This window comes from Poecilia formosa, unplaced genomic scaffold, assembly GCF_000485575.1.
Source record: "Poecilia formosa unplaced genomic scaffold, Poecilia_formosa-5.1.2 Scaffold451, whole genome shotgun sequence".
In the NCBI taxonomy this organism is placed as follows: domain Eukaryota; kingdom Metazoa; phylum Chordata; class Actinopteri; order Cyprinodontiformes; family Poeciliidae; genus Poecilia; species Poecilia formosa.
Genome location: NW_006800390.1, coordinates 356,593 through 374,181, shown reverse-complemented (window position 1 = coordinate 374,181; position 17,589 = coordinate 356,593). Strand labels below are relative to the sequence as shown.

The following is a 17,589-nucleotide window of genomic DNA, read 5'->3' as shown; positions in this document are numbered from 1 at the left end:
AATTCCTCTTAAGAATTGTTTACATTTCTGTTAATCATAGGTTTCCCCCAGAAAACTTGCTAAGGTCAGTGGCTCATCGTGTTTTTGAGTTAAAAAATTAGAAATTATCACATGATAATTATGTGTTATTTGAATATTAGAAGATTAATAACTGAACACCAACTAAAAAGTCTTAAAAATGCAAACATTAAAAAAAAAACTTTAATAAATAAGCAATGCTTAGCCTGGTGGGGCACAAGTAAAGCCTGGTGGCCCGCCAGGCTTATAATACACTGGGTGAAACCCTGAAAAACCAAATAAAATACAAGTTTGACGGTTTGCAAAGACATTTTAGAAGCTTAGCTACTTGTTCTGAAACATTACAAAAGCCTTCAACCCAACTTCTGTAATGTTGAAATTGATTGCAAATAATAAAAAAAAGTTTTAGAAGAACATTTAAGTAGTTTTAGCAGGTTTTCTTTAGTGTTTTCTCCTTATTTAATAGTAAGGATTTGTCTCAGTGGTGCTGGTTTTCTTCTAGGCTATAAAGTTTTTTCGGATGAGCAGGCAATTAAGAGGAGAAAGCAAAGGAAAAATTGTCTCTCCCAGAAAGCATGCTGATTTTTTTAAATCTCTTGCTGGTATTGTGAGGAGTGGATGTGTAATTATATGTTTATTTATAGTTGCTGTTCCAGGACAAACAGCAATGAGAATAATTTCCAAAGAAGAATGCTTTTAGAGCACATTGTTCTCATGATGTGTGAAATGATGGGGACTCCACGTGTTGGAGTATTCTCTTCTTCTAACAATGTGGTAATTATCCGCCTCATAATTACATCTCTCTTGAATTTAAAAAAAGTTGCAGTTTTTCCAGCTCTGACGTCGGTCTGATCAAATGGAGACTAAATGTTAGACTTAACCACCAATCGCCGGCAGAGCATCGGTTGGTGCTGCGGCCCGATTCCCGGGGCGTTCTGCAGAATTTAATGCGCTGAGCGCATCAGCACGCTCCCTCACACACACACACACACACATCAACTGCTACCTCATTAGAGGCTGCAGCCCTGAGGCTGGCGGATGGGGAAAGGCCTAATTGCACAGCTCAGCAGCACCAACAGCGCTGGGAGCGTTTTGGAAAAGACATCAACAAATGAGCATCAGGTGCAAACACCTACACTGGTTTTCTGTCGTTTCTGACCCTCCCTGGGACTGCTGTTGACTCCATGGTTAGCAGATGGTAAATTTTAGGTGTTTCTTTAAAAAGTAGTTTATATCTCCTCACTTTGTATAAATCCTGATTTGTTGGTCCCAGAGGCTAAAGCTACTGACTAGTCTGTGAATCGCCACAACCAAAGTGAACTCCAGTCTCAAAAATGTTATCGCCTCATATGAAATGTTTTTTCTAAATTTTTAAACCGTCATCTTTGCGTTGGGAAGTTATTTCGACGGAAGTCAATGATTACTTACACAAGAAAATGAAAGTAGAAGGTTGTGTCTGTGTGTTCATGCAAACATTTCTGATTGGGGTGATGAACAAGTTTAGATAGTGTAAAAATCATACTGGCTGATTATCTCCTGCCATTGCTCTTGTAAATAATCTATAGGTGTGTTTCCATTGATCATGTAATTGTGCAAATTGGAACTACAGCAATAAATTTACCCAATGGAAAAAAACATGTTTTATGATAAACTTTTTGCGTTAGGTTGAGTTGGTTTTCTGACTGTATAAATTAGTGTATTTCACAAAACTGCAACAGAAACACATTTTTCGCATCACGTGTCATGTGATCTACAACTGGATGTTACTACTGGCAGAAATGACAAAGAAGACGACAGGAAGTATTAGAGAATAATGCTGCTGCAGGTTTTTTAATGACTTACTGTGCAAACAAACTGATTAGCATATGATACTTATTGCTAAAAGTTTGTTTACTTCAATACAGAGACAAAAAAGTAACCAACTGGATTTAGCCACATACTTGTGACTAAATCCAGTTAGTTACTTTTTTGTCTCAAAAAGTACAACCAAGACTGAAGGTATGTTGCATTTGTACTTGCAAGTTACATTAGTTACATTTCAGAGTATGTTTTTTTTATTTTTACCAACCTCAATGGCAAAATAAAATACTTTTGCTTGCACTCCAAATGGCTCTAAAATGATCTTTCTTTTGTTTTTTGTTTTTGCATTGTGGCAGCCTCCAAACTTCTCCACTTGGGCAAAAAGATAAATCTCCAACATCAATAAAAAACAAATTAAGGAAAAGTTTAGCATCGTCTTTGTTTTGTCCCAGGTTGAGAGGATGCATGGCTTTGTAAACATAAAAATCTGGTAAGAATGGTCTCTTGGATAACCCAGATGTGGTGAGGGGTGAGTAAAATCCCCACACCGGTTGAGTGGATGGAAAACAGACCCCTAATAGCCTTCAGACTGCCACTGGTCGGGACTGGAGAGCTGTTAACGGTGCGCTTGTGGTTCAAAATGTGTGAGATGTGAGGTTGGTTTTTCTGACAGAGGTTAAAATGGCAAAAGAAAATTGCTGATTCCCGGCCAAGAGTCTGTACGAGCTGACAGGGCAGCAATAAAAAGACCTCAACTGACTCGTGGTTTTGTCTGGAGGTCTCTCACAATAAACCCGACTCTGCTGTCCAGGGAGCCGGGCTTCACAGACACAATCAGAACCAGAGACTGGGCCATATTTTACACCAGACTCCATGTGAAATAGCAGAGAAGTTACATGTACTTGAGTAGGTTTTTTGAAAAAATTTACTTTCAGGAGTATCTTTATTACATTGTACTTTTTACTTTTTACTTGAGTAATTTTATCATGAAGTATTTCTACTTTTACTTGAGTAAAATTTCTGGAATTTCTTCCCTCTGAATGAAAAACAAACATGTTTAAACCTAAAATACACCACACATAGACACACACCTGCAGTTTTTGTTAGTTTTATAAGTTTTTATAGATTTAGAAAAACTTTCTTTTGCCTGATTTTATTTTTTGTTGCTTATATAAATTATTGTCATTTTCATCCTTAAAATATAAAAATTTCCACTTCCTTTCACTTCAAAATTACACATTTCCTTGTTTGATGAGCTCATAAAATCCCAATAAAACACATTAACCTTTGTAGTAAAGGTTTTATTCACCCACCAGAAAAGCCAGTCTGCCTCCAAACGTCTCTTTCTTGAGCCCCAGCTGGCTGGCACACATCAATTGAACTACATCCTCTCTCTCCTCCTGATCTGGTTAGTAAAAGGTGGACCATGAACCAACACTGTTGCACAGATTTCACATTTGGTTGTTTGGATGACGGGACTTTTTATGGCAAAACCAACTTGTCAAATCTCACCTTAAACTCTTAAGTCTCTACCTTCAAATTAGCCCACAGCCTGAGGTAAAGAGATGATTTTCCAGCTCCTTATGTCTGCTTGTACACATCCATCTCTGTGTGTGTGTTTTTGTGTGTGTGTGTGTGTGTGTGTTATGTACGTCCCACAGGGGCTCCATCCAGGGTGGATGCTTTAACAAATGATCCTGTGGGAGTCTTACTGACAGCCAAGTTCTCCACTCGTACGGTTTGCTACCATGTGAGTGAAGCATTTTGGTTTGGGGTGAGCTCCAAATGCATATCCTGTTAGCTGAGAGAAAGTGTCAATCAGTCTGTCTGGGTCAGTTAAAGGCTTCTGTTGACGTCAGCAACTAACTAGCTTTGCTTGTCCTTCAGCGGCCCTGACAGAAAACAGGAGGGATGTTTCTGTTTCTTTTTCTGTTTTTGTTCTGTTTGTCAGGATGATTCCTTCATTATTATAGTTTCCCAGTAAGTCAAATGTGGCAGTAATATACGAATACCTACAATTTAAAGTTTACTAGTGTTACAAAAGAGAATATTTAGTATGACTTTTCTCAAAATGACCTTTCTGTTTGAATATAATTGCACTTAATTAAAAGGGGATGAAGATACTTCCTGTTTTCTGGTTAAACTATTAAGAGATTTTAAAAAGGGCAAAGCTGCAGCTCAGATGATGTCCTCATCGATATTAAGTAATAATTTGCTGCCATCTTGTGGCGAGATTTGAGTTTAACGTTGTTTATTCATTCATTATCACTGCTGTTTGTAATCAGATTTAGGATGAACTCTGGGATTACAGAGACAAATATAACTGCAAGATAACAGTAAATAGTAACATAAAATGTTTTTTTATTTCCATTTAATGTGCCTATTTAATTCTATTTATTTTTAGGATTGATTTTTTTTTCTTACTTTTTGGATGGTCTATAACCCAAGGAATATAAAAAGAATCAATTTATAGTTAAGAGTTGAATTGAACACAAGATATTTTAGACGAGAAGAAAACAATATTATAGAGCTGTTTATTAATTTGTTAAATTTGACATGCTATCTTCCTCTTTTTATTGAGGGAAGATAGCGTGTCAATATAGCTTATTTTTAGACTTAAACTAAAAGGTACTTTTCACCTTTGTAGAGAATACAAAAATTTACAAATAATTTGCTGAAGATTTAAGTGTGTAGCCTGAAAAAAAAATCTGACGTCTCTTTTTCTCCAGAAGAGGTTAATTAATTTTTCGGTTAATTAGTACATTTTGTCCAAAAAAAAGGTGTTTTTGAAACGTCTGCGTTGTGTTCATGTGCCATTCACAATATGGCGACAACGTTGACGTATGAACCCCGTCACGCGCTCTTTGACGACCACTGTTTTGGTTACACAAACGTAAGTTGGTTTTGACCCTTGGCAGCTTCCGTCGTTGTTTTGTCAAAGCAGTCGCTCAAGTTGATAGGGAATCCTAAGAAGTATGTACTCCTTTAATCGCGTTTAGTTTGCATAACTAACGTTATGAAGTGTTTGTTGTACATAATAACGAGGTTTTGTGTTGATGTTTTGAGCATAAAAACAGGAAACTGACAGAACAAATTAGCAGCCTGTCAGCTAACCGCAGCTAACAGCTAGTCGTGTCGGTCTTAGCTACTTCTCTTGGCTGTTTTTCGAGGCTGACTGATTTTATTTTAAAATATTAAAACAATCTTAAATATGTTCGTGATCAAATTCATAGTAAGTAGTGGCATTATGTTTGCTGTTAACCTGTCTTTTGGCTAACAGACTCTTATTGCATCAGACTTCGCTATGGTTGCTAGTTAGCCATGTTAGCACGTTGAAGGTGATGGCAATCTCATCCCATCTGAAGGTCTGTTTTATGTATAATTTGTTTTTTTTTAACTGTATAACAGGTTGAAAGGTGAAGGCGGCGAGCCACAATGTCAAGCAATGTAAGTAACTTACTTGCATCTTAATTATGTCTTAAATATCTTAACTGTGTATTACAGAGTTATGAGTGATATCAAGAGATCTACAAAGAATACAATAAAACGATTAAATATATTTGAAATAATTCCAGGACATAGCAGCGTGTTTATTTCAGAAAATATTTCAGATTATTTGCCTTTAGACGATGTTGTTCTGTTGCAGGTGCTGTGTGGTCGAAGCAGGTTGATCCTGTCTCAAACCGCCGGCCGACATGCTTTGACTTCTCTCAGAGTTGGAAGAAGCAGGACGTTCTCAGCCGCCAGCTCTGACGAGCCGTACATCACCGTGTCACCCACACACTCAGGTGAGACATGGTGAGTCAAATAGGATGTGGGTCCGTGAGTTGGTTTCTGAACAATTCTGTCTGTGATTGCAGGGCCCAGGACTGTGTGGCCTGATGAGAGCATGGGACCATTTGGACCTCAGGACCAGCGATTTCAGCTGCCAGGTAATGTCGGGTTTGACTCCCACCTGGAAGGCATGGGGAACCAAAAGAAGGTTCCGGTTCACAAGACGGTGCCTGACGTTCTCACGACTCCAAACAGCATGGACAGACACCAGTTTATTCTGGCCCAGTTTGTCAACGAGTTTCATGTGAGTAGTTTAGTAATCGTTGTGCCTCTTGCACTGACAACACAGTCAGGGTGGTCTATGACTAAAAAGGTAGTTATGCTAACCCTAGAGCTTTACTCAAACCTACATTTTTGCTTCCTGGTTTGTTTAATTTGTTTGTTGTGTGCTTGCCATTTGCTCAATAAAGTTTCTTGTGCAAAAAGAAACGTTATTGAGAGGAAATGGAACTTCTCTTTAAATAGTCTTCACCCCTTCACAATAAGAGCGTGAATATAAATGTCTAACTATTTGTAGAAATTTTAAGTCGATAACCAAAACTTCAACACAAATGTTGAACTTTATTCAACTGGAAATTTATTTAACGGCTAAGTAAATTAACGCTTTAGAATTTATTTGCAAAATTTAAATTAGTGGAGGTTAAGTTTGCTAAATGTCTTCAAAGTTAGCAAAATACTAAAGTGCTAAGCGAAAAGTTAGCTCTGCTATTAGCAATTAGTGAAAGAGTGCCAACCGCTTCTAAATATGCTGCTTCATATAAAGAGTGAACATCAGAAATAATTAGCATAATAAGTATTATGTAAAGTAATTGTAGTTCTGTTTTTCCTCAATCTACAAACTTTACATTAGTTAAAAGTTTTCACATCTACAAATGCAGATTTGACTGCAGGAAAAGTCGATGTTACAAAGAATTGACTCAGGAGGTCTGAATAAAGATGGAAGCCACACTTTTAATATTTTTATTTGTAAAAACACATAAAATTCCATTAGCTGTAACTTTTTAGACATTAATGTCTTTACATTCAGCTCTGATATTTTGTACAATTTGTTTGTTTTCAGGAAAAATTGGGCCCTGAAAACATAAGAGTCCACAAAGCCGAGCAGTACTTCAACCAGACAGACACTGACTGCTCTGTGAGCTCCTGCCCTGAGCTGCTAAAGAAAGGTAAGAGAACATTAAGCTGGTCACAACAAGCAATAAATCAATTAATCGCATGATAGTTTTTGGTTACAGAGACTTCATAATCCTTTTTCATCATTTATTTTGGATATTTAAAATGTTTTCCAGTTCCAGTGTTAAATATTCTTCAGAAATTAAAGTCTGAGGGGCTGTACTTGAATCAATTATTACTATATTTGTTGAAAATGGTCTCAAAATTACAATATAATTATTTATTTTGACAGGCCTACAGCTGCCTTTGAATTTCAGTAACTAATCCGTCTGTCTCAGAACTGGAGCTGATGTTCCCCTCGGCACCAACGGCCTCCATCACGGTCGTGACGGTAACCCAGAGAAGAGGTCGTCAAGACGACGGAGCAGCAGAACCAGACAGAGACCAGCTGCTTCATAAAGTGAGTCTTTGTTTCGCTTTGTTTTGGGAAATTGAGGAAGTGGCTGTAGACTGAGAATATGTCGTCACTGCAGTTTGTGAGCGGGGCGAAGGAGATGTGCTTCGCCCTGTGGACGGCGGGATACTGGGCCGACTTTATCAACCCGACAACAGGAGAAGCTGTAAGTATTGAATCACACAAAGGCTTGTATATTGACTGTGCCTTTTGGTTATTTTGTTCAGAAATCTGGGAAATGTAAGTAAAACAACCATTGATATATTAAAGTTGCAACAAAAAAAAGCTATTAGGCTTATCAATAAAGTTGATATCGTGAACCAACTAATAAACTCTTTATTCAAAGCAATACTTTAAAGATATTGTACATATAAAATGTATAAAGAATTGAACAAAAGTTTTCCTTCTGAAATTCAGAAATTATTTTAGTTAAGAGAGAATAAATCTAATTTGAGCCAGGTAAAGTCTAGATGCGTTTCAGTTTTTGGCATGAAACTGTTGATGTATACATGTTGATAATTTACCAAAATGAACTGACTATGATCTTCTAAATGCGTTCTCCCACAGTTCTTTGCGTCTCCATTGGCTGCGTCGGCTCTGCGGCCGGAGGAGCAGCTCAGACATTTGGGTTTTCACATCGAAGTGTCGGGCTCCTGCACCGTCATTCGCCACATCCTCAGGGGAACGCCTTTGTTCGTGGGGACCGTTTTCACCGACGCACCTGCCAACAGCGATGCTGTAACGAGACTTCAAGGACTATCGAATGGATTTGATGAAGAAGAGTAGGCTTGTTTTTAAAATTAAACACCAGGAGATTTGCACAAGAATGCCTCTAATCGTGGTGTGAGATGTTTTGATTTTGGCTCGGCTGTGTGATAAAACTCTGTAAGGACATGTTGGTGTTAACGACTCCACACCCTTCACTACATCCGGGGCAAACCCCCGCGCTCAAGACGTCAACTTTGCAATATGTTCAATCTGTAGAAAGTGTTGATATTTTTAGAGAATATTTGTATTTATGAAATTACCAGGTGAGGAACGACAACAAGCCTCGAAACGACATGAACACGTTCGCCGGAACGACATCGGGTCGTAACGCACTGCTAATAAAATGTTTTCCTGTCAGGCTGGACTCACTTTATTTCCAGGAAGCAACTGTTTAATCCACTGCTGGTTTTATAAGTTTACTCACAGAGAAATGAGTCAAAATTTTAACCAAAATGCATAAAAACATGAAATAAGCATTTAATTAAGAGTTTCAGAATAATGCTTCCACTACTGTTCTTGTTTTCTTCCTGCACGGTGATTTTAGTTCATCAAAACGTCTTAAATATGTTAATATTTTCAGTCACAGATCTAAAATAGCACTTAGTTCTGGCTTCCTCATATCTGTTGATCAATATGATTTGTAAACTTGTAAAATGAGGCATGTGAGTGAAGATGATCTTTTCCTAAATTGTCCTGGAATTAGATTAAAGTTGAACGACTTTAATGGTTCAAGATTTTACTCACAAGCTTTGTTTTGATTTCTGATAATACATGTTGCCTTGGAAAATAATTCAAACCCCTTTCAATCATTTTTTTTTTTATTAAATTTTGTTTTACAAAAACACTTTAAAATTAATGTTTTAGAGATTTCATGCTATGAACAAAAGTAGAAAATCATAAAATTTTCTCGCTCCTGCCTGAAAAGCAAATGTATTCCACACTTTACTCAAATTTAATTTATAAATAAAAATAGCAAAGTACAAATTTACCTGAAACATTTATACAATATTTTGTGTTGATCTATCAGAAAATCCTGTAGAGCTTCTCCACTGGGTAAAACATCCAAATCACGTTTACAGTTTATTTTATTTAAAAATAAAAACCTGCATAGAAAATAAATAACGGTTAAAAAAACACTACATAGTCGTCTGTAAGCTTGATAAAAGGAAGGAAGTTTTGTGTGTTAAGCGATTCGACTTCTTAGATGTGTCCAGCAGCTGCTGGCAGTGATGAGGGTGATGTAACGTAGTGCAGCAGGACGCAGCCTGCAGCCCGTGCCGACCAGAGGCCCGGCCGAGGAGAACACAGCGCCGCTGTCGTTTATCGGCACCAGCATGTTGCAGATGTTTCCGTGGCAACAGGACGTGCACACCTGCAGCAGGTGAGAGGAGAGTTGGATCATCCACAAAGCTGTAACTGGTAACCAGAGTTGCATTTACCTGAATAACTTATTTTGAAAATAATGTACTTTTAGGAGTATTTTTCCTATGCTGTACTTTGAGTTATTTTATTATGATGTATTTCTGTTCTTACTTGAGTAAAACTTCTGGATTCTCTGCCCACTGGATGAAAAACAAACATGTTTTAGCTAAAAATTCACCAGACTCAGACACACACCTGCAGTTTTTAAAGTTTTTTATTGACTGATTTGAAAGAATTTCTCTTACCTGATTTTTTAAAAAGATTTTTGTCATTTTCATTCTTAAAATACCAAAATTTCCACTTAACTTTATAGTTTATAGTTTGGTCCGGCTGATGTAATTTTTAAATATTAAATGATAACTTGATCAGTTACTCAGCACGTTTTACCAAATATTTTTTACTCTCAAGTAACTTCTTCGACAGCTACTTTTTACTTTTACTTGAGTACATTTTTGGGTCCTGTGCCTGTAACTGGGTCCGTATTTCACCTGGAAGCCGTTGTGGGTGATGTTGACGCAGCCGGCGAAGCGACAGTGCTCCCAGGTCGCACAGCGCTTCGTCACAGAAACGCTGTCGCCATGGTTATCCATCATGTGGAGCGTGTAGCAATAACTTGTATCTAGAAGAAAACTCTTCTGATTATTACAAGTAGTACTTAATAAATACAGAAAATAAACTTAGTTTAGCTGGTCAGCTTCAGGTTAACTTCCTGTTGGCTTATTTTACGAATATTAAAAGAAGAAGCTGATTTACCTTTTGGACAGTAAACATCTGGAGCCCAGCGGTTACAGTCGTAGTTATCTGCAGCGTCCTGACATGTGAAACATTTGAAACCACCTGGATGAGGTGTGGCTGCAGAGGACAGGCAGACAAAATCTATTTATCAGGAAGAAAATACTGCATTCTATACTTGCATTCATATTAAAAAAAACTATTTTAGTACTATAATAGAAATATTTAAAGCCCTGAATGACTGAAGATGGTTGGTAAGGTGGATTTTATTTAGGGGTAGCGTGGTAAAATTAGCTGAAAACAAAGGAAAGCAACACTTAAACTGTTTGTAGTTTTGTTACAAAACATGAAAAAGGAATTTAAGTACTTTAAGAAGTTGCATTTCAGCTCTTCTGCGGTTTCTGCAACATTCCTGCTGCTAATTTAAACATGATTATGCAGACTGTACACAACCATTTTCATACTGAAAAATTAGCTAAAATCAGTCATGAATTTAGTCATAATGTGGGATTGAAACATGTGTAGCTTTAAATTTTTAAAAAACTTTAAAGAATAGATTTCTTGCAACTAATTAACAGATTTCTAGTTACAAAAACTGCTAGCAAGTAAAAAAAAAAAATGTTTTCAAGATAGGTAACATCACAACTCTGCACAAACTGAACTGTAACATTTACCACGTGAGCTAAAAAAACCACCTAAGCAAAAATAAAGTTATAATTGTTAAGAGTATCTGAGTAAATAGGAAGCTTGGATACGTGATGTAACTGCAGCTGATCTGCAGGATTCAACGCCGCGGTCGTACTGGAAGGATGCAGCTGAATTATGTCCTTCATGGTGAAATCCCGTGACTCTGCGGTTTCTGTCCACTCAGAAACTGACACCAGCATCAGGATCCAGGCCACAGCTGGCCAGGCGTCCATCATGGGTCTGCATCAACGCTACGCACCGTGTCAAACGCTAGAACAGAGAAACGTGTCATTAAGCAGCAGCCACACGAGTTCAATGCCTTGATTTTATTAGCCTTGGTAGCTAAATGATGGATTTCCACCCATATTGTGACAAAACCTTTAAATATTTGCTTTAGATTTTCATAAAATGCTACATTTAATAACATCTGATCCAAAACAAGAGGCTTTGTGAGGATAATAAAGGGAATTTAGAGATATTTTGCAAAACATTTACTGAAAAAAGCGCATCATAATTAATGTGCCTGATTAAAACACCATATTAATTCATTTATCTCTGGGATCAGTAAAATATTTTTTATGTGAATAATTCAACCTCTTGTGTTAGCAGTATGTATTTATAATTCAGTGGTATGTTTTAAAAAGAAAAATTCACAAATGTGCAACATGAAATAAATGCATTTATTAAAATTTAAAAACGGTAATCCCTTCTGTTGCTATAATACAATAACAGCTTGTGATACACCGATGTAAGCAAAAGAATATAGAAAAAACACTAAATTTAGTTCCAGAGTGAATTCTCATTTCAAACAACTGCTGAGATTTAAATGAGGTACAACTCTAATTTAAAAACTCTTCTCCAAGCAGAAAAAAGGATAGAGTAATAAGATTCAGATATTTTTACTGCAGGAGACCCTCTACTGGTTTCAACCATGAACTGACTGGTTGAAAACATTTTTAAAAATGTACCTGAATAATACTGGGGGGAAAATTACCAGATAAATATGTTCATTTTTATTTTTTTTCACAGTAACATTTAAAACTACCAGATAAATATGTTCATTTTTATTTATTTTTTCACAGTAACATTTAAAAGAATTACAGTTTTCTTTCAGCTTTACCCAAAGCGGCTCTCCAAGGATCCTCTGAGACGTCAGTCACTGAATTAAACACCAGCTGACCTGGTTTTACCCCCTTTTACTCAGATTAGCAGATTTGTGTAAGATCAGCTCTGAGCTCAGATGCCTCTAACTCCACTTTGTTCTTTATCCCCAGGCTCTGTGCCAGGCTGGGTGGTTATAAATGCTTGTTTTCTTTGCATTAAACATGCTCCAGTAAGACTGATCCACGCTTTAGCTGAACGCTGTTCTATCCTGCACACATTTATTCATATCTGATCCACTTTAACCACCGATGTACTCATTTTAAAGCCAAATAAACAAATTATGCAATACGGATAATATTTCTTGCATAATAATTACATCCTAAAACATAAATGGCAGCACAACTGGATCTGAAAATCTGTAATTTTGTCACCAACGGTATTAAACAGTAGCTTCTTTCTTTTTTACTTCCTTGACATCTGCTAAAGGATGTTTACATAAACTTTTCACAATAAAATATAAATATTCAACAAACACAATTCTACTTTTTAATATAAAAAATATGCAAAAAAAATGTATAGAAGAGGAGAGAAGTAAAAATGAAACTAATTAAAGTGTATTGCCACTTTATGTCAACGTACAAGCTAATATTAGCATGCTAGCTAGCTAGCTCCATCGGGAATTCAGAAATAATATATTTTTTAATTCTTGTTATTGGATTTTTGTAGAATATTGTAGAAAATAAGTTTCTTAGTTTAGTTCAGCATTGTTTTTTTAATAAGCTAATGCTAATAATGCTAACCCGATAAAGCAAACAGATCCACCATGTTTGCTACCAGACCGGACACACAGCCTACAATTAAACTGCTTTATTTTAGTAATATTTTAGGAAGCTCTAGCTGCTCTTTTATTATCACATCTTCCTATAATTACTCCTGCTTTTCCACGTGTAACAAACCAAAAGCATGCTTGGCTGCAGAGTAGCTTCACCTCTGTCCTTTTAAAGTTGAGCCCTAGAAACCAGGATTAATTAAATAATTACTTGAAAGTTTTATTTGAGGTCTCCTGCTCTAAGTGCTTCCATTCATTTGTCACGCTCCTCAGGCCACAGTGTTACAGTACGGCTCATAACGAGATGCTTTACTGCTGAAGATTCGGTCTCCAGCTTTGAGCGCCGTGGTCGGTGCCAGAAATCTGGTTTAAGTTGCAGCGAACAGAGCAGAAGATCAATAATATCGACCAAGAATCAGCCGCTGAATGAATTGATGAATCTTTACATCAGGGAATAAAGATGTGTGTAAATGCAGAGTTAGTAAAGCCAAGCTGTCGCCTTTAAGTCAATTATACTGTGATTTGCTGCATTTATCTTCAAACATGAATGTTGCAATGTGTTTTATAAGGAGTTAACAGCTTTTGTACTAAAATATAATTATTAAAATCCCACCAATTCACACTTAGTGGACAATCTGCGTCTTATAAAAGTATCCATCCAGACTGTTTTCACGCTTTCTCACGTCAATAACCACAAAGTTCTGCTTCATAGGGATTTTATACGAATCCTGTTTGACGCTACAAGATTTGAGATGTTAGAATGGCCTAGTCAAAGTCCAGACTTAAATCCTATAAGGAATTTATGACAAGATGAAAAGTGTTGATCTGAGGTGATCTCCATCCAGTCTAATTTAAGTTTGGAGAAACAGGTAAGTCTCTAATTGTCAAAAAGCCGTAACTGCAGCAAAGTATTGACACTGGGGGGAAAAATGTTGGAAAACGTGTATCTGTTCTCCAATTTTTGGTTAAAATGTTACAAAATCTGGAGGAATTTTAAGGGTTTAAAGTGGAAATTGGACTCTGAAATCTGTGTATTAATTTGTAATATTATCAAATGTTGAAGCTTGCAGAGGAATGTGTTGAAAATGAGATTAATATGTGGAGCAGAAGATGTTTAATAAAAAAAGGACTGACTAAATATCCAGAGGATATGATGCATTCACTGTGTCTAAATGTTTTAGGACGAATGTTAATGAATTTTCTTCCTACTGAAAGTTTTGTGATCTTTTCACAACAAAATAAAATAGATACTAGATACAGTTTTACATTTATTCTAGTGATTTTTTTTTTATAAAAATGTGCAATTTATTTCTCCATTTGAACCTTTCATTTTGTTTGGAAAATCATTTAAATAATCTAGAAGTGGATGCAAAAAAGATTCCTAGATCAAATGTTGGTTAAAAATAATTGTAGTTCCTTAATTTCACATGGTATTTAAAACTGTAACCTCCATCAAGAAACACATTTTTGTCCTTTTGTGGTTTTTATTTGCAACATTTAACTACTCCTGCAGAAGAATCGGTGCAGATTTTCATTCTTCCTTAACTTTTTAACAATAAATAATAATTTTGTGTGTATTTAGTTAAAGGATTGAGACCCAAATGCCCGTCTTCCTGCTTCACTGACCCAATACAGCCAGTCAACACGGTCCGTCGCTGAAGCTGACATCGACCCGTGTGTCAAGTGTGAATGAACAAATTCGTTAGATGAAGGCTCGGTGATTTGTGTCAGGAGTAAACTCCATCAAAACCTCGACCACCGGGTCTGGCTTTGAAGCACGCCGGCTTTGCTCTGCAGACCAGACACACATGGCACGAGCTTAACACTCCACCCATACTGCTGCTTTTGTTTGCTTTTTGATCTCAGCCCAGCATCGAGAAGGAAAAAGGTTAGTGCGTCGAGCAAATTCTTGTGCAAAAGAACACACAGAAGTGAGATTTGTTGCCTCGGCTGCTTTGTGTGGGCATTGCTGACTCATTTCTCGACTGTAACACTTTTTATGGGATCCTCAGGAGGCTCTGTGCCTCTTAAAATGTTCCACATCTTAATGAAATAGTAACAGCAAACCAGTGGATGAATCACATCCTGTTGGAAGCTGGATCAGTAAACGGTAAGGTAACCTCAGCTGAAGGGTTATGAGAACGGGAACAAAAGCTCCTGGAAGAGCCTGGCTCGAACGCATGCTGGGAATGTCTGGGTCACAATGTTTCTAACTGGTTTCCATTTCAAGAAAGAAAAGCATCCCCACACCATGATGCTGCCACCACCATGCATCACTGAGGGAATGGAGAGTTTATGACAGGAAGGCTTTGTTTACTTGTATAAGAGTAATTATTTGTAATCCCTTTTTATCAAGTTTTATCACCTAAAATCTCAATAATATACATTGTTAAAGTCTGCAACACAAAAGAGGATGTGAACAATTTAGCAAGTTTAAATTCAAGACGACTTTATACAAATCCGCTGTTACTAATTTGCGAGAAAAGTTGAAAGCTGGCCGTTTTTTCCTTCTTTTCTTACGTTTTTAAACTAACTTCACGCTTTACGATTGAACGTAACTTACCTCCACTGGTCTATTTAAACAAAACAAAACAAAAAAGAATGCGGATTGTGAAAATCTAAAATAAACGCACTCCATTCAATGTTGACAATAGCAGCAGCGCTCGTTTCAATTCACTCACGTAAATGCGTCCTAACCCATCGCGGATTGGATTTACGCGAAGTTTATCGAAAAAAAAACACGACCTTTACAGTGCCTGATGGTTTAGAACAGGAACAAACTAGATTTGGAGATGAAACTTACCAGCTTCAGTTCCTCTGAACCTACAGCAGATTCAACGGGACGGAGATGGGGGATAGAAACTGCCGCTCTGTGTGGATGTTGGAGCTTTTTGGGTTGGGAGGGCTGCGGCGTCACGGAAACGTAAAAGATGTTAACTCCCCCCTGTCAAGGGGAGCTAATGCTGCTGCTTTGTCTGTTTTTTCGCTGCGTTTTTAGCGAAATAACGCGCTTCTTTATGTCCTTAGTGCAGCAGTATTATATTTGTATAGACGGAAACTGATAACTGCGGGCGAATGTTAATAGGGGCCCATAATGACAAATAAATGGATGTTGTTTTTAAAGAGAAAAAGGTATATTTACAAAAAAGAAAAAAAAGTCTTTCATGCAGCCATACAATATGAAAACAATTACAATAAAAATACAAATGTGTAAACACTAAGTATTTAGGAATATTTTACTTTTTAAAGTAAATTTCTGCATCTTTTCTATTGTTTATACATACAATTAGACACATGCAACAAATACATAACCTAACACAATACTTTATAATATGAAAAAAGTTTAATTTTGGTTAAATATCATAACAGTATTTTTGTTGTATTTTGTTAAAAGTATCATTTTCCATTACATAATATGACAGGATTTGAAGGAAGGTAAAATTGTATATTTTTTCCAGCATCTTTGTTGTCTGTTCCCCAAAAATAAAAGTACTTTTCAAGAAATAACAAAAGTTCATGATGTGGAAATATATCTAAGATATAGATATCTTAAACAAGAGTTTGTCTGTTTCAAAATAAAGCTTCACATCATCTGTTAAAGCAAATAGAAGAAGACACACCCTGTGTTGCTCGCTTATTCGCATTCCTTGGCTGAAACACACGAAGCCAAGTCATCATGTTCAGCTCCCATCAGATAAATGTGAAGGAGTGCATGTCTGAAAGGGGCCATACAAGAAGTCATCAGTGACAGGCTGCAGCCCTCTGACCCTGCTGGATATGCGATCCTTCGCAGGAAAGACAAGGAAGAAGACTGCAAGGTCCTCCAAGTCGAGTCAGACAGAGGAACGTCAGTGGGCTGACCGCATAGATGTGCATTAATATAGACATATGGTCTGACCTGGGCGGAAACACTTTAACTATGCTGCAAACATGATACACAAACAAAAACCTTCTGCTGAGAGAAGATTTCAGCTATGAAATTTAAAAATCTAACTGCAACTTCTGCAGAATATTTGAGCTAAAAGGGCTTGTGAAACCTGATTCAAGGAGATAAAATGTTTGTTTTTGTGGTTTACATAAAGTTTGTCCACTTTTTAATGTTTTTTTCCACATTCTAATCCCAAACTTCAATGTATTTTGTCAGGATTTTATGTGACACACCAACACAAAATGATTCAGAACTTTCAAGTGGAAGTTTAATGATAAATGTTTTTTGTTTTGTTTTGTTTAATTTTTTTGTAAGATGAAAACTGAAACATGTGGTGTACTTTTGTATTCACCTCACTTGAACCAGTTCTTTGAAATTACAGAAACTGTAATAGAAAAGAATCTCCACAGTATAAAGCTGTTGGACAAATTATATTAACGCATAAAAATGCTTTTTATTTTAACTCAGGTTGTGTGTTTGGGTTTGTTTTATCTCTGGCTTGTCTATGGTTTTTGTGATGTAGCTTCTCATTAAGTTTCTTGAATGCAATTGATTTGAGGGGATGTATTTCAGATTAATTAGGCAGACAAATCACCAAACCCACGTCATAATTAGTTAAAGTTCTTAAAAATTTAAATTTTGACTTTGAAATTATAAGTCTTAATGTTATGTTTGTGCCTTCATATCTCATAATTCTGATATTAAAAATCAAAGCTATTGGTTTGATTACTCTCATAATTATGACTGTCACAAAAAAATTATGTCTATAATTATATTTTGAAGGTTAAGACTTTCCGTGCAGCGTCATAAAAGTCGCCTGAAAGTGTTTATGTATTTTTTTTATGTGCAAAATCGTCTAATCGTAATTTTCTGTTGAATTCAACACATGGCCTGTAGAGG

General features: G+C 36.6%; 2 protein-coding genes across 3 annotated transcripts; one reads left to right on the top strand and one right to left on the bottom strand.

Annotated features, from left to right (window-relative positions):
• Positions 1-4,703: 4,703 nt before the first annotated feature.
• Positions 4,704-8,344, top strand: mmadhca (metabolism of cobalamin associated Da). Its single transcript, XM_007577729.2, has 8 exons — positions 4,704-4,791; positions 5,227-5,265; positions 5,465-5,606; positions 5,679-5,896; positions 6,713-6,818; positions 7,104-7,225; positions 7,299-7,385; positions 7,787-8,344. Exons 2-8 carry the CDS (start codon positions 5,254-5,256, stop codon positions 8,003-8,005), a joined length of 906 nt encoding a protein of 301 aa, XP_007577791.1. The 5' UTR covers positions 4,704-4,791; positions 5,227-5,253; the 3' UTR covers positions 8,006-8,344.
• Positions 8,345-8,825: 481 nt separating this feature from the next.
• On the bottom strand, positions 8,826-15,683 carry LOC103155851 (ly6/PLAUR domain-containing protein 6-like). 2 transcript variants are annotated; one of them, XM_016663865.1, is made up of 5 exons: positions 15,565-15,683; positions 10,944-11,098; positions 10,163-10,285; positions 9,898-10,028; positions 8,826-9,359 (listed from the first exon to the last, which is right to left on the bottom strand). In XM_016663865.1, the coding sequence occupies exons 2-5, from the start codon at positions 11,062-11,064 to the stop codon at positions 9,171-9,173; spliced, it is 564 nt and encodes a 187-aa protein (XP_016519351.1). In that variant the 5' UTR covers positions 11,065-11,098; positions 15,565-15,683; the 3' UTR covers positions 8,826-9,170. The 2 variants fall into 2 exon arrangements, with proteins under 2 accessions (XP_016519351.1, XP_007577789.1); XM_007577727.2 differs by having other exon boundaries at positions 10,163-10,261; positions 15,565-15,676.
• Between the last annotated feature and the right edge of the window lie 1,906 nt (positions 15,684-17,589).